We start from the raw sequence: 14,167 nt of genomic DNA on the forward strand, positions 1-14,167 counted from the left end.
TTCATTCATTCAGTTAATTTATTTAAATTGGACTTTTAACAACCTAAAAAACACATCTATTAATAAATTGGCCTTCTAATACTTTAAATGGACCATATTACACCAATCCCTAAATCAGTGCACTTGCACCCTCATTGTCAAAGGATAGTATCTGATATCCTATTGATGGTCTGCAGACTCCTTAATTCTGAAACCAACTGCTTGAAATATTGAGATATCCAGACACTAACGGCTCCAAAAACCAGGTCTGAAAACGTTTATTTCTGTAAACCAAGCGCTGCCTTCGAAATAGAAGTCCTCCAAGACGGCTGTGGCGCTGTTGGAGGACTTCGGCTTTGTCGCTCTTGGAGCGATCGTGTGCAATGCGCACACGATCATCGAAGAAGAAGAAGAAGAAGAAAAGCTTCCGTAGGTCAGAGGTAATCAGTCGTGTTTGAAAACATGGATGAAGGTAAACACTTTGCAGGTTTTTACGTCTGTTTTTTCTGTGTTGCATTAATTTAAAGTACTTGGAATATTATTTTTTGTAGCCATGAATAGGTTCTTGTGTGTTTTTTTCGGGAATTACTTTAACTATAAATGTCGAAGTTTGCTAATTTATTGTTAGCTTAACAATCTAGCTTACATTCTTTTTAGTATTTAAAATATATTTTACACGTAGAAAATTTAATATTGAACATTGTCTCCGAAACGATTTTAAGTGCTATCTGTAATTAGTTATTTAAAACTGACTCGATTGCACATCTGTTTTGAGGCTTTTATATGTTTTTGTACCCGGTACATTAACAGAAGTGTAAATTGCAGATCTCATGGTGAAACGAATGAGCTGTGTTATTAAGTCTACTCTAAAATACTCTCTTTTGAGCAGAAAAATTACCGAGTGATGGAGACATCGGATCTGTCATGGGATTCTCTGGGTTTGGTATGTGGCAGCTACAAGTGATATGACGGGTTATATTTAATAAACCATAGAGCGTATTGTTTCAGATTTGATTGAATCAATTAAGATTAATTTTTTGTACGCTTTTAGGTAAGAAGGCGCGGACATTTGATCTTGAAGCCATTTTTGAGCAAACCCGGAGAACAGCTATTGAGAGGAGTCAGCGTGTCCTGGGTGAGTATTTTGTGACTTGTACTGCTGTTTTACATAATAATAATAATTCCCTCCTTGTTCTGGAGAAGTGTTGAGATTTGTTGTTTATTTGACCCACTATTAGTCACAAAACACTAATAGTGGGTCAAATCACTGATCTATTGTATGTAAGAAGTTAAATGCTTCATTCAGATTTTCCGTACAATATGTTGAGTTTTATGTGTAAAATAAATAACTTCAGTGTGTCCTACATACCTTCAGAGGATCAACAGAAAGGGGCTCAGGTAGAAGAGGAAGGGGAAAGCTCCAAGTCAGTTAAAACATCAGTTCCTAGTCAGAGAGACAAAGCTGCAGCTCGGTAAGACAACTTTGCCTTGTTTGAGTGAGTGTTAAACCTTTCTTAACTAGGCCTGAACGTGTTTTTGCTTTACTTGAGAATCTGTTTTAAAAACATCCCCAGGAACCAGCAAAGCGGCACCAGCAGTAGTGACAGCAGTGACTCAGACTCAGAGCTCGTTGGGCCTCCAGTGCCTCCTCAACATGGAGCACAGGAAGATGACCTTGTAGGACCACCCCTTCCATCAGGTTATAGGGACAACACAGCAAATAGTGACGATGATGATGACGACGACAGTGAAGCAGACACAAAAGATGAAGACGACGATGATGATGATGTATGTATAAAAGCCATTTTAGTTTTTTGTATTTTGAGTTTACAGTGTGGATCTTCAGATTGTTCCTCTTTGTGAGTAGATGTTGGGAGTGATAACAATGAATGTAATTCTGTTGTGTTCTTCATACAGTCAAAATAAAAAATTAAATCACTAAACTATAAAATTCATCATTAATGTTGTTATATACATGGCCAACTCTTTTTCAATTATGATATTTCTGTCTGTAATACAGGAGCTTGAAAAGCACTGCAGTATTACAAACACGAACACTAGGTGGCAGCACCACAACAGCCAGACTCTGCGTAACGTTGCCTCATGTTGTTTATGAATACAATAGTTATGATTATTATATTAGTTTGTTTTAGGAGAATTCAAATGATCCTGTAAAATAGTAACACATATTATGATTGAATCTTCATTTTATGATGTAGTGATGTAAACAGGACAGAACAAATCATTTTAGATCCTGACCATAGAGATTAAAAGGAAACTAGACAATAACAAAATAACTTAAGTTTTTATGTTCCATGTTTTTCCGCAGAACCCAGTGAAGAAGATTCCAGACACTCATGAGATCATTCTACAACACGGCACCAAAACAGTAATTATTTCGCCTACAACAGTCAAAATATTATTATTTTATTGACTCTTTAAAGTTTTTAAAAATGGATTTTTTTTTTTACTGTTGCTAGAATAATATTAAATGACCAGAAACTTACTGTCAAAGTCTTCATAGATAAATATTTATTTCAGACTCAAGGTACAACTAAAACAAAGAACAAAATGACAGCCAAACAGAAATACATACATATCTGCAATCATGTAAAATTTAATGAAATTTGATATAAAAACTACATAACATTTAATAAACAGTTTTTTGAAATGTAAAATTATTAATTTAGTTTTATAAAGTTTGCAACAGCGGCTGGATTTATCCTTTCCTGTTATTGTGTACAGATCTGACCCTATTTCTTGTGGTATTGCACTTTCAAAGGAAGATATTTAACTCTGACAGAGGCAGAATTAATGCAGCCAACATTTCTTTCTGAATAATCAAGTGCTTTCACTGCACTGACCTTCAAGTATTTTCTTTTTATTGTTTTTTTTTTTTCTTTAAGTCAGTTTAGAAGCAGTCAACCGACGTTACAGTATGACATTGTAGGTTTAAGATTAAGTTTGAATTGACTGCTAATTGTCTCCTCAGGTATCAGCTCTTGGCTTAGACCCCTCTGGAGCCCGCCTGGTGACGGGCGGATATGATTACGATGTTCGTTTCTGGGATTTTGCTGGAATGGACCAGGCTCTGCAAGCTTTCCGAACCCTGCAGCCCTGTGAGTGGTATGTGGAACATCAACACAGTTGCCCAACATGTGTTTAAATTGGTTTCATGCAAACATCAGGCACACGGACTTCATTTAAGTGTGCTTCAGCGCGTACAAACATACACACGAAGGCTTGTTAAGCTTCATCGGGTCTAATGTTTGCTTTGTGGAATCCCCTCTTTTCATCCAAAATGATGCTTTTAGAAGCAGATGGTGAAGTTATGTGTGTGTTTGTGTTTAATCTATGTTCCAGTGTTCCTGGCATTAAAGATTGCATTCTTTTTTTGCTTTTGGGAACCAGTGGACTGAGCTGGACAAGGCTTCCCCTTATTAAGGGAAATTCATGCTTCATTTATTATGATTACAGTGAGATCCAGTAGCCTTTATGGGTCACTGGAAAGTTAAACTTAAGTCAGAAAGCTGTGCAGGTGAAGTGGTGAAGTCCACTCTTTGTTCTTTGTGATATAAAACTGAAACTTGTCAACTTATTTCACTTGACATATTTTTACTGTCTTTGGCGCTTCTTAATTATTGTGCTGTTCATGTAGGATTAAAAATGTTCATTTCATTATTCTGATATCTCTCACTTACTATCATTATTTTAGTTTGTTGTCATGCATCAGATATAGAAACTAGGGGTACCACTGAAACATGGGTGTCTTTATGCAACAAACGTTTTTCTCTTTTTTTACTAAAAATATTTTGTGCAGAACCTTTTCTAGTGATTGCACCATAAAAATAAAGCTAAATCATCTAGTTTATGCTCTTCTGTGTGTCAGCCACCAGATCAAGTCCTTGCAGTACAGCATCACAGGTGATGTCCTACTGGTGGTCTCTGGAAATGCACAGGCCAAAGTATTGGACCGTGACGGCTTCAATGTCATGGAGTGCATCAAAGGAGACCAGTACATTGTGGACATGGCCAACACCAAGGTATGCAAAAATAGCTTTCTTAATTGATTTTGCTTGAAAAATGTTTTAAAACTCTCTCAGTGCATGATTTTATTCACTGTTTTGTTGAAGGAACCATTGCATAAAGGTAATTTTTTTTTACCTAAAGTCCGACAACAAGATTAATGTTAGCATCAGGTGATCATGGTTGTTGAAAAGAAAAGTCAGGGTTTGTCCGAAAGAAATGTTGTTTCCCCAAATCTAAGAGATTCTCGCTCATATCGGAAGAAAACTGCAAACATATAAACAAGAATGTTTTGTATATTTCCCATTAGTGTAGACATTACTACTGATCAAATGAATTCTGCCTTTCAAACGACACTGACCTGTAGGAAGGCTTGGGCAGGATGAATAGGATACCTACTTTGACTTTTAGGATGTAGAGTTGACATCCAGTATTTATGCTTTCGTAAGAAAATGACAGACTTCCCTAAACATAAACATTTAACATGATATTACGCCTAGAATTATCTGACTAAATGTTCTGACTTACAGCTTTAAGTATGACAAAGATGTGTAAAGTTGGAAAAATATGGAATTTAAGTATTTTCCAGATCTGGATGCGCTTAAAATATAAAGATAGAAAGTATGGAATTTAAAAAAGAAAATCAGACTGTATTTATCTATAAAAGATAAAAACACTGTAAATGTTAATGTGGCAATGCATATTTCTTTTTACCTCTGTTGCAACTCAACTCCGTTGAGCAGCTTCTAGTGTTCCGTAGGTAAACCCTACAAAACTATTTAATGGTAGCAGGGCATACCCTCTGTGTTTTGATTACAAGCTAAATGGTCAGAGCCTAATCTTTGAGAAAGAATGACTCCAAATGTTGTTGTCCTTAAACCTGTACCTACAAAGTAGAACCCTAATTAAATGTCTATATTTGGGTCTCAGAGTGGTATTGGTGGTCAGCAACCATGTGTGCTGGCTGTAGCACATTTAGACATGGTTTATAAATGTGCTTGAAGTGAAGGTCCATTGATTACAAAAAGTGGTTTTCAGGATGTCCTTCATTCTTATCCTGCTCTGTCCCATCTGGAGCAGATTGGTTCAGTGCAAATGCATCTTGGCGTGCTAACAGAGTCTCAGTCGATTAGCTGTCTCTCATGTGATTAACTCATTGCCTCCACTCTGCCTAGGTTGACGTGTAATTACTTCCCTTCTGATTCATCCTATCTCTTCTATCTGCTGAGTGGTTTGGGACTCACAAGCTGATGTATGCATGCAGCAGAACAACAGATTTTTTGCTGCTTACATTTGTTTCTACAGATTTTGGAAAAATTCTACATATTGTTTGACACATATTGTTTCTTTTAATCCACTGCAGGTTGATTAAAAGAATTACATTTATCACAAAATCACATTTATTTTGTGATTATTGCTTCAAATCACAAAATAAATGTGTAGCTGTAGCTGTCAGGTAGTTATTTCCTCTGTTATCCAACAAAGTTAGAAAAAGTGGTTTATTAATCATGCATAGAACCCTATACAGAAACATGTATATGATCTACCATAAGAAATCAAAATGACAATCATGTTCAGGGTAGTATTACAAGGTAATTCTCTGGTCTGTGCTCCGTTCTTGCTGTTCACTGACTTTATCAATCTGATTTATTTTTTTAGTCATTAGCAATTTATCTTCCAAAACTATTGAGGAAGAAGAGGAATGATATTAGTACAGGAAAATTACAACTTGTACAGTTAGTTATGATGATTTATGTGTTGAATAATTGCTGTATGTAATTTCACCGTCAGAGCAGTAGTTGAGCCTGTTTACTCCAAAGTTGAGTTTATATTACTACTATTTTAACCATTAAATTTAACTGCTAAGCAATTCATAAAATGGTGTTGTTGAGTGTATAACAGTAAGCAGACAGGCCTTCTCCCTGATCCACACATACCAATGTTGTTTGGTCACATCTTCTGCTGAGGTATAGCTCTGTTTTCTTTTGTGTCCTGTCAAATAGCTGTGTGTCATGTGTGCAGACTCCTTGCTGTCTGACCTGGTGGCTAGAGGTCCCCCTTTGAGCTATTCTTCTTTAAAGATATTTTTATTAATTCAGTGCCTTTCTCAAATATCCCTACCTTGTTTTTCCATACTTTGTTTCACTATATCCAAAATCTTATTTTTATTTTACTAAAATCTTTTGTGATCACAGAGTAGTGCATAAATATAAAGAGTAATGAAAGAGATATATTTTTGTAAATAATCTGACATGATTTCAGTTTTTTTTTTCTCAGTTGCTTTAATTTCAAATAAATTTGAAATTCTCAAAACTACTCGTTCATTTTGTCACTGTTGTGCATCAACAAAGCATTTTCTTATTTCTTTCAACGAGTTGCAAATGTTCTTTTACATCATCCAAGTTATCATGTTCAGTTCTCTGATTTTTCCTACATTTTCAATTGCTTCTGTCAAGTTGATCAAAATGTATTATATGGGTTGAATTGTCTCAACCTCCACAATATTTAAGCATAATTTCATTGTATAAGTCTTAACATGCAAAATGTTTGAACAGGTTGTCATAATATGTCAAGCATATTTTTATACATTTCCATTAGACTTCTTTCTAAATCTCCTCTGAACTAATAAGTTGCTCCCAGGTGAATCCTAAGTTTCTCTAATGTACATATTGTATTATGTTCCTATTACTACTTTAGTTTTGTTTTTCTTTGCTCTGCTTTCTGCATCACGATGACATGGTCTGTCAACAAATTTCAGTAAAACCCAACTCTACTTTACTTAGTTAACCTAACTCTACTAAACTTCTCCACAATGTTATCCCTGATCCATCTGCTGTGTTCCTTGGTCTTCATGATGCTTTTTGTTCTCTGTTGAACCTCTAAAGGCTTTCTCAGAACAGCTGGATTCATACTGAGATTAAGTTACACACAGGTGGACTCTGTCCACTAATTAGATGACTTCTGGAGATGGTTGCCAGGTAAAGATGGTTGAATTCAAATGAAGTAAAAGTATAAATTCTTGGTCTTCCATCTCACAATTTGTGTTTTAGTTATATTAAATCCCAAAAGTATTTATTGAGGTTTGTTCTCATAACATGAATAAAAATGGAGAAGTTTACAGGTATGAATCCTTTTTGCAAGGTAATGCAATTCTCCCCAGGACTCCTCCAACTGAGGGGACGGCCAAAGCTTATTATTAAAGGAACTTTGTGTCTAAGATGCAGTGCTGCCTCCTGCCCAGTCTCAAAATTTACTTGCTCATTTGCTAAGCAAAGTCTGTGCTGTTGGAGGCAGAAATTAGTTTAAGAGCTTGTTCAAATTAAGGGTCATTTTCTTAATGGAGATTCCTCTGCAATGCAGACATATGGGAAAGAAAGATAAACGTTCCTTTTTATTTAGGCGTTAATTTTTGCTTGCAGTTTACAACACTCAGAACTGAAAATCCATCGTCACACAGAAATTACAATCAGTGATGAACTGATTGTCTTATCATATAATTGGTTTAGAATTAAACTGCACATTGTATTGGTTGGTCTTGGCAACACTCAGCCTTTTAAATCTCCTTGTTAACTCTGACTGCAACCACTTTGGCTCGACTCTAAATGTTAAATGAGTTTGAAAACACTTATGTGGCAGCTTCAATTTTTGAACCTACGTGTGCTTAATCTACATTAGACAAGAAAATCCCTATTATCATCCATCTGTGTGCAGCCTGTCAAAGCTGGCTCAGTTTAATAGTTTAATTATCTACTTGTCTTTTTTCCAGGGACACACAGCTATGCTGAACTGTGGCTGCTGGCATCCTAAGATTAAAGAGGAGTTCATGACCTGCTCAAATGATGGGTGAGTTTTAAATGTAGAGTGAGCAAAATGTTTAACACCTTCATTATTATTTTTTGTTTTCATTGCATTCCAATAAAACATAATTGCCTAACTTCAGTCATTAAAATAAATGGTTACCAAGATGCTGTTTCTGCACTGCTTTTTCTTTTGTTCAGTATATGTATTACTGGCTCTCTGGAGTACAAACAGGTCATCATTGAGGTCCATTTCTTTTAGCCACTAGGCTGAATGGGGACCAATATTTCACTTCCTGCTGTGCATGATAAACAGGAGGGGACAAAAACTCACTGTTGGAGAACCACAGTAAAGTATCTTGGGGTTTCCAAATCTCCCTAACTTGCATTAGACCCCACAAATGGTTATTTGGGAGTGAAGCCCAACATCACAAATGTAAACTAGGGTTTTGACTAAGCACTACTGGGGCTGTAAATGCAGCCATTTGCTTTGGACAATTGAAATTTATGGTGAAGCTTCTTATTAGATTGAGCTTTTATCAACAAATTCTTCTGTTATGCAACACAAAGTTGGAGAATACAGAAAGACACTTTAGACTTTTCTTTCACTCCTACAAATGTTCATGTACTTTAGGGTGGGATTTGTGTAAAACAAATAAGGAATGTGTGGTTGATGATCTGAGATGCTGTGGTCCTGTTTCTCTTCTTTAGGTGCTGAAATCTGTGTTAGTGTGGCATTATGAACTCTTTTGAATTCCTGTAGATTTACAAATAGAAATCTGAAAAACTTGATTTTTCTCATGGATGACGATCTAAAACATACAGTCAAGTAAACACAAGAATACTTCACCAGATACAGGAAATATTTGTTAAATTTTTTTTGTAGTTTTTACTGTCTCTGCACTTAATTTTAGTTTAAAAAGTTGTTAGGTTTGCTGAAGAGAAGGTATTGATCTCACTGGGAAATTTCACATTTAACAGCAGAAAACTGTAGAATATGGTACAAAATAAAGTACATGAACATTTGTAGGAGTGAAAGAAAAGTCTAAAGTGTCTTTCTGTATTCTCCAACTTTGTGTTGCATAACAGAAGAATAAGTGCTGTTCAAAAGGCCTTTGAGCAAAGCATTGAATGCAAGAGTGCTACTAATTGGCTCCATCATTTTAAAACAACAAAACCAGTTATTTCTAAGATTTTTTTGAGTAATTTTTTTTTGCCATTTTCTAAATTCTTCAGTGAAGTTATGCTGATATTTATATATTCCTTTATTTAATCAGGTAAACCCCGTTGAGATCTAGATCTCATTTTCAAGAGGGACCTGAGCAAAAAATATGCAATACATAGCAACCTGGTTACAAGATAAAAAATATATATATAAAAATATGAACTCATTCTACAGCTAGCAGTGCCAAAAAATATGGCTATCACTTTATATTAGACTAATAGGTTTGGAGCATCTCAGGTGTGCAGTAATATTTGAGCATCAACATGTGCAAGAGAAACGGCAACACGATGAGAGCAAGTGAGTGTGACAGGCAGCAGTGCAGAAACAGGAGGTTATCATCGTTAAGTGGAAACGAGGGCCCAGCTCTGCGGTGTTTACCAGTGTAACTGCTCTCCCAGATGTGGCTGTTGGTTTATTTAGCTCTTATTGAGTCTCTGGAAATCCTCTGCTGGCACGTTAGCGCTGGGTGTTGCCCCTGGCCTACTCGCAGGAGATCAGCAGTGAGGAGCGCACAGGGAGCCATTCATAGACAGAGAGCAGCTGCATGTGTGAACGGTTCACTGCAGCGGAACAGGACAGCAGCGCAGGCTGAGCGTATCAATGGGAAGAGTGGAAGGGACTACACGGTGTCTGGTGTGGGGTGTTCATTCCTTTACCTCTAATAATGTATTATTGCATTATCCATTTCATGATTTACTATGTTGCACTGCATAGGCGAACCTGGATGATAAAACGTTGGAGTTTCTTTTTTACTATTGGTTTGTTGTTTGCTAGAACTCTAGTATTAAAAATGTTTTTATTACCATTTTTCAAATACATTCAAAAGCTTTAGGCAGTTTATAAGAAGCATAAAATATGTTTTGTTTGCACCTTAATTGCAAATTCCCAAGTATTTCTATTTACATTAATAATTACATGTTTTATCTTTACTTTAGCATCAGAAAATATTCATGGGCATTTTTCTCCCAAACTTGCTAAACTTACCAGACAATAAAGTCCAGAACCTGACTTGAACAAAAGTGACAAATCAGCTGGGGTTAAAGTGGTTCCAGAAAGGTCAATTAATGGCCAGACCATCAGACTAAATGGAAGCAGGCCCCGGCTACTGCTTAAGCCGTCCATGTAATGGAGCATGGATGTCAACGATCGTCTTTGCACCAGTAAACAAAGCACTTTATTTTTCAGACTCAGAACTGCTTACTTTTTATAAGCACTCAGTTGAGAAAATGTTGAGGTTGATACAATACGTGGAACTATAAAATATTAGAAAAACAATATCAAATTGCAAAGCAAATCTGATCTCTGCATCTAGAAAACTCGATCAGCTCTTGCTCTATGGTTCCCATTCAAAACATTTTCACAGACGAACATTGGAGATGTTGAGGAGAATGAGCGTATCATTTGGTCTGGACTTTTTCCTAAGTTGCTGCCCACACTTGTAAAATTTCTGACTAAAGATATGTTCACACAGCTGGAGGAAGGGGGTGTAGGGAATCATATTCCTTGAGCATCCGGAGGGCGGTTCATGCATAATTCTGAATTTCAGTCAGAGATTACCTTTATTTATTAATTTTTTTACAACATACTGAAAAAAAGTTATGGATTGTTCATTTGTAGAGTTTTAATTATAAATATATATTTCAGCTGATTCAGAAGACTGAGCAAGAGGAACTTTACAGCTGAAAATAATATAAATTGAAAACCTTATTGTCCAGATAAAGTCATGCAGGATTTATGTTTGCATTAGAGGAGTATTTCTACTGTTTTTCCTTAAAAATGACCTGCATTTTTATTATATTGTCCCTCTGGTAGCCTAGATAGAAAGAAAAGAAGGAAGAAAACAGGCTTTATTAATACCTTAATAAAGTCATTCTAACCCTCTTAACTCAAACCATGAACCGCCCCCTACAGTATATATATTTGAAATCAACCATGCCTAATTAATGAACTCATTGACATCATTAGAAACTGGTAGATACTGTATATTTATGCCCTAAAGGGAGCATAAAAGGGCCTTTAAACATTCAAGACATATGTCCTGACAACAGGGCTGCAGACTACTGGCCTTGATGGATGAAGTGATTAGCTCTTTAAGTCGTGACACTCATCATCTTATTTGTTTTCAACTCATCCTTATTCACATAACCCCTAACACTCAGAATGTCACCAAATTGTAAAAGCGAATGAAATTCTGAACTATTCACTCAATGCTTCATGCTTTACCGTCTGTATATGAAAAGATCTCAAATACTCATAACTTTAAAATAAACCTCTTTTAAAGGTTTATTTAAAAAAGCCTCAAGCACAAAGCCCACCTGTTAACTGATGACAATCTAAACCGCTACAATGTTGTCATTATGGTCTGGAAGCAACACAGTGAAGCCTTGGGGTCTGTCATCCTTTCAGTCTGACATGTTGGACTGTCAGACTGAAAGGATTTCAGATTTTGCCTCCCATGAGATATGATGTGCTCTATCCATTCAGTTTGTAAACACTAATGATAAGCCACCAGGTCTCTAGCCTGTTGTTGGGTTTGTCTCACCATAAAACTAACACCTATGCTGCCTATTTAGGAGGTCTCTGCAATAATAATTTGAATCGGTAATAATGTACGATCCGCAGACCTCCCAGCTTCCTAATTGAAAGAACCCCTGTCGTTGGACAGAATCTCATTCACAAGCTCTACATCCAAGCTCCTTAAATTATTCCCTTAATGGAGGAAGTGGATAAGAGGAAAGCAGCGATAATGCAGCAGCAGGGAGGCTGGGATTGTTCTTCCAAAACCATGGGTTGAATAGGGAAGTCTGTACAGCTGGAAAAGTATTTCTTCTCACAGTGGTGTGAACATGTCGACGTTTCAGATTTGAAAGTGTTTAATGGCACAATGTTTTCCAGCAAATCCACGGTTTATCCAAGGGAGGCTATTATGTGCTGACCCAGATCTAACCATCTATTTGCTGAAAGACTGAAGAACTTTGTCAAAAACACTTTTCCTTATTAAAAAGTGTCTGGAACACATGGCATGTCTTGTAAAAAGGCAGGACTAAACCAAATGCAACTACAAAATATTTAACTAACTTGGGTTAGTGATGATTTCTGTTCAAATAAAAATCCTAAGTATTTATTACTTAATAAGAAATTAAAATTAAATTAAGAAATAAAAAATAACAAGTATTTATAAGCATTTAATACTTGCCAAAGGGTATGTTCCACCCTAAATAGATCTTATGTTTTTACAGACACACATGGAGGAATTTTACAGAGAACATTTGTTTTGATGAATGCTGCTTTATAGATCCCAGGAGCATTGTAGGAATTGTTTTTTGATTTCTTCTTTTGCGACTGAATTTTCAGCCAGTTGAAATGAGAATAGGACGAATGGCGACTTTCTAATTGGGCCCACATGTTCCCCCCCCCCCCCCCCCCTTTGTGTCATGAGGCACACTTGAGTACGGGTACACACAAAAACACACAAATTGAGGGAAGTTTGCAGGATGTTTGAATGCCAGGGATTCCCTCTGTGTTGGCCTTCTGCCAAGGCTGCAGCTGGACCTGGATTAGTTGCCACAAACCACAGAGCCCAGGGTGGCGGTTTTCATCTAAGAGATTTACAAGTACATTCTTTTAAAAATGTTTTTTGTGCCATATAAACTTGGGCAGCTTAATGTTTACTTTATATTTTTATATTTTTTGAGGAGTGAATTAGGTGATGAACGTTGAATGTGTGTACATGTCGAGGCGATTCACCTCATTGGACACTTTGGGTTCATCCACAGTCCAGTTCATACCCAAATGTTCCTTCCTTGCAGTGCAAGCGTTCCATAGCCTGCGCAAGAATGCACATACTAAATGAATGCATTTGTCTGTTTTTGTCCATTCTGCAGCCATGACTGAATATTTGACTGGCAGTAACTTTTGTCTTTTTTATGTGCAAGCTATGAATACAATATTTGTTTCTTTTTCTTGTTCCCCTGAAAGGATCTAATGGCACAGTGGCTTGATTAAATCTCAGTGATGTTGTGACTCAATCTCATAGAAAGTAGGGCAGATATTCAGCTGCTTAAAACCAGACAGTGTTGTTAAATTAGAGGAACTTGCTCCTTGCTGTTCCCACGGTCCATTTGCGCTTCGTCCACATTGCTTTCCATTTAGCTTCTTTGCTTGAGTGGAACTCCGTGTATCCCTCCTCCTAAACCTCTTTGTAATTTCCCAACTTTATCATCTTCAGCTGTGAAGGAGCATGGAGCATCGTCCCTTCTTAATCCTCCTTTCTCATAACAGAGTCCCAGTTAATCAGTCAACCAGCTATCACTGGAATTCTACCAGTAAGACACCCTCATATAAGATGTGTGCCTCGCTTTTCCTTATCTCATCATCTGTGAAAGAAATCCCAGCAACCATCACCCCTGTGGTGTCTGTAACCTGATGGACAGATAAAACCTGGGGCCAAGGAGAGCCGTCTCTCCTCAGTCGATGTGTAAATGAAGGTGTTGCCTCGTAAAGTGTGCATGCATGACTGGGGTTGTATGGGTTTCATTCTGTTACATTCACCCCTTAGTCTGGGGAGTGTTTGTAGAGAAAAATGGGGCGGCTGATTGAAGCGAAAACACAAGTTGCAGAATGGAAGCAGCAAAATTATAATAAAAAAACATACTACTATAGAGTAAAACCGTAATTTAATTTTTAGACTTCACATGGTAACACTGTTGCGGTGGTATTAGAGGTGATCAGTTTAAAGTTAAAGCAAGGGTTTATAAAAAACTGAAAAGTGCATGAATGATCAGCAGTTATTTATATACACATATTAAATTATATATATATATAAAAATCTTTTTCATCTTAACAGAATACTGTGATCCTTTAACCATGTGGAATCTTACAATGGCCTGTGCATACTTTGACACAAACCATCTTCAATTTTTGAAATGGCATCCAACTTCTCCAACTTTTGTTGCAAGTTACAAGTTTGTTACAAGTTAATTTTGTAACTAATTCAACCAGAAAGACATTTAAATGAACCATTTCGCCAAGCCACACATCAGAGCCAACACTTTCCATTTCCTTTTCCTCACTAAGCCTCTTATTGGTGACAGGTGAGGGTGTCCAGTCTTCCTCCAGTGGAAAAGCGCCATTAAGATAA

General features: G+C 36.7%; 1 protein-coding gene across 1 annotated transcript in view; it reads left to right on the forward strand.

Annotated features, from left to right (window-relative positions):
- The first annotated feature begins 371 nt into the window (after positions 1-371).
- wdr70 (WD repeat domain 70) overlaps positions 372-14,167 on the forward strand; it is a 39,767-nt gene continuing 25,971 nt past the window's right edge. Inside the window, exons 1-9 of the mRNA XM_014472919.2 lie at positions 372-451; positions 869-922; positions 1,031-1,114; positions 1,355-1,451; positions 1,554-1,767; positions 2,309-2,368; positions 2,972-3,105; positions 3,869-4,022; positions 7,772-7,848. Of these exons, the coding sequence (XP_014328405.1) occupies positions 442-451; positions 869-922; positions 1,031-1,114; positions 1,355-1,451; positions 1,554-1,767; positions 2,309-2,368; positions 2,972-3,105; positions 3,869-4,022; positions 7,772-7,848 (884 nt within the window). The 5' untranslated portion in view covers positions 372-441. The remainder of the gene's footprint in view (positions 452-868; positions 923-1,030; positions 1,115-1,354; positions 1,452-1,553; positions 1,768-2,308; positions 2,369-2,971; positions 3,106-3,868; positions 4,023-7,771; positions 7,849-14,167) is intronic.

Source organism: Xiphophorus maculatus, chromosome 8, assembly GCF_002775205.1.
Source record: "Xiphophorus maculatus strain JP 163 A chromosome 8, X_maculatus-5.0-male, whole genome shotgun sequence".
NCBI classification, from domain to species: Eukaryota; Metazoa; Chordata; class Actinopteri; order Cyprinodontiformes; family Poeciliidae; genus Xiphophorus; species Xiphophorus maculatus.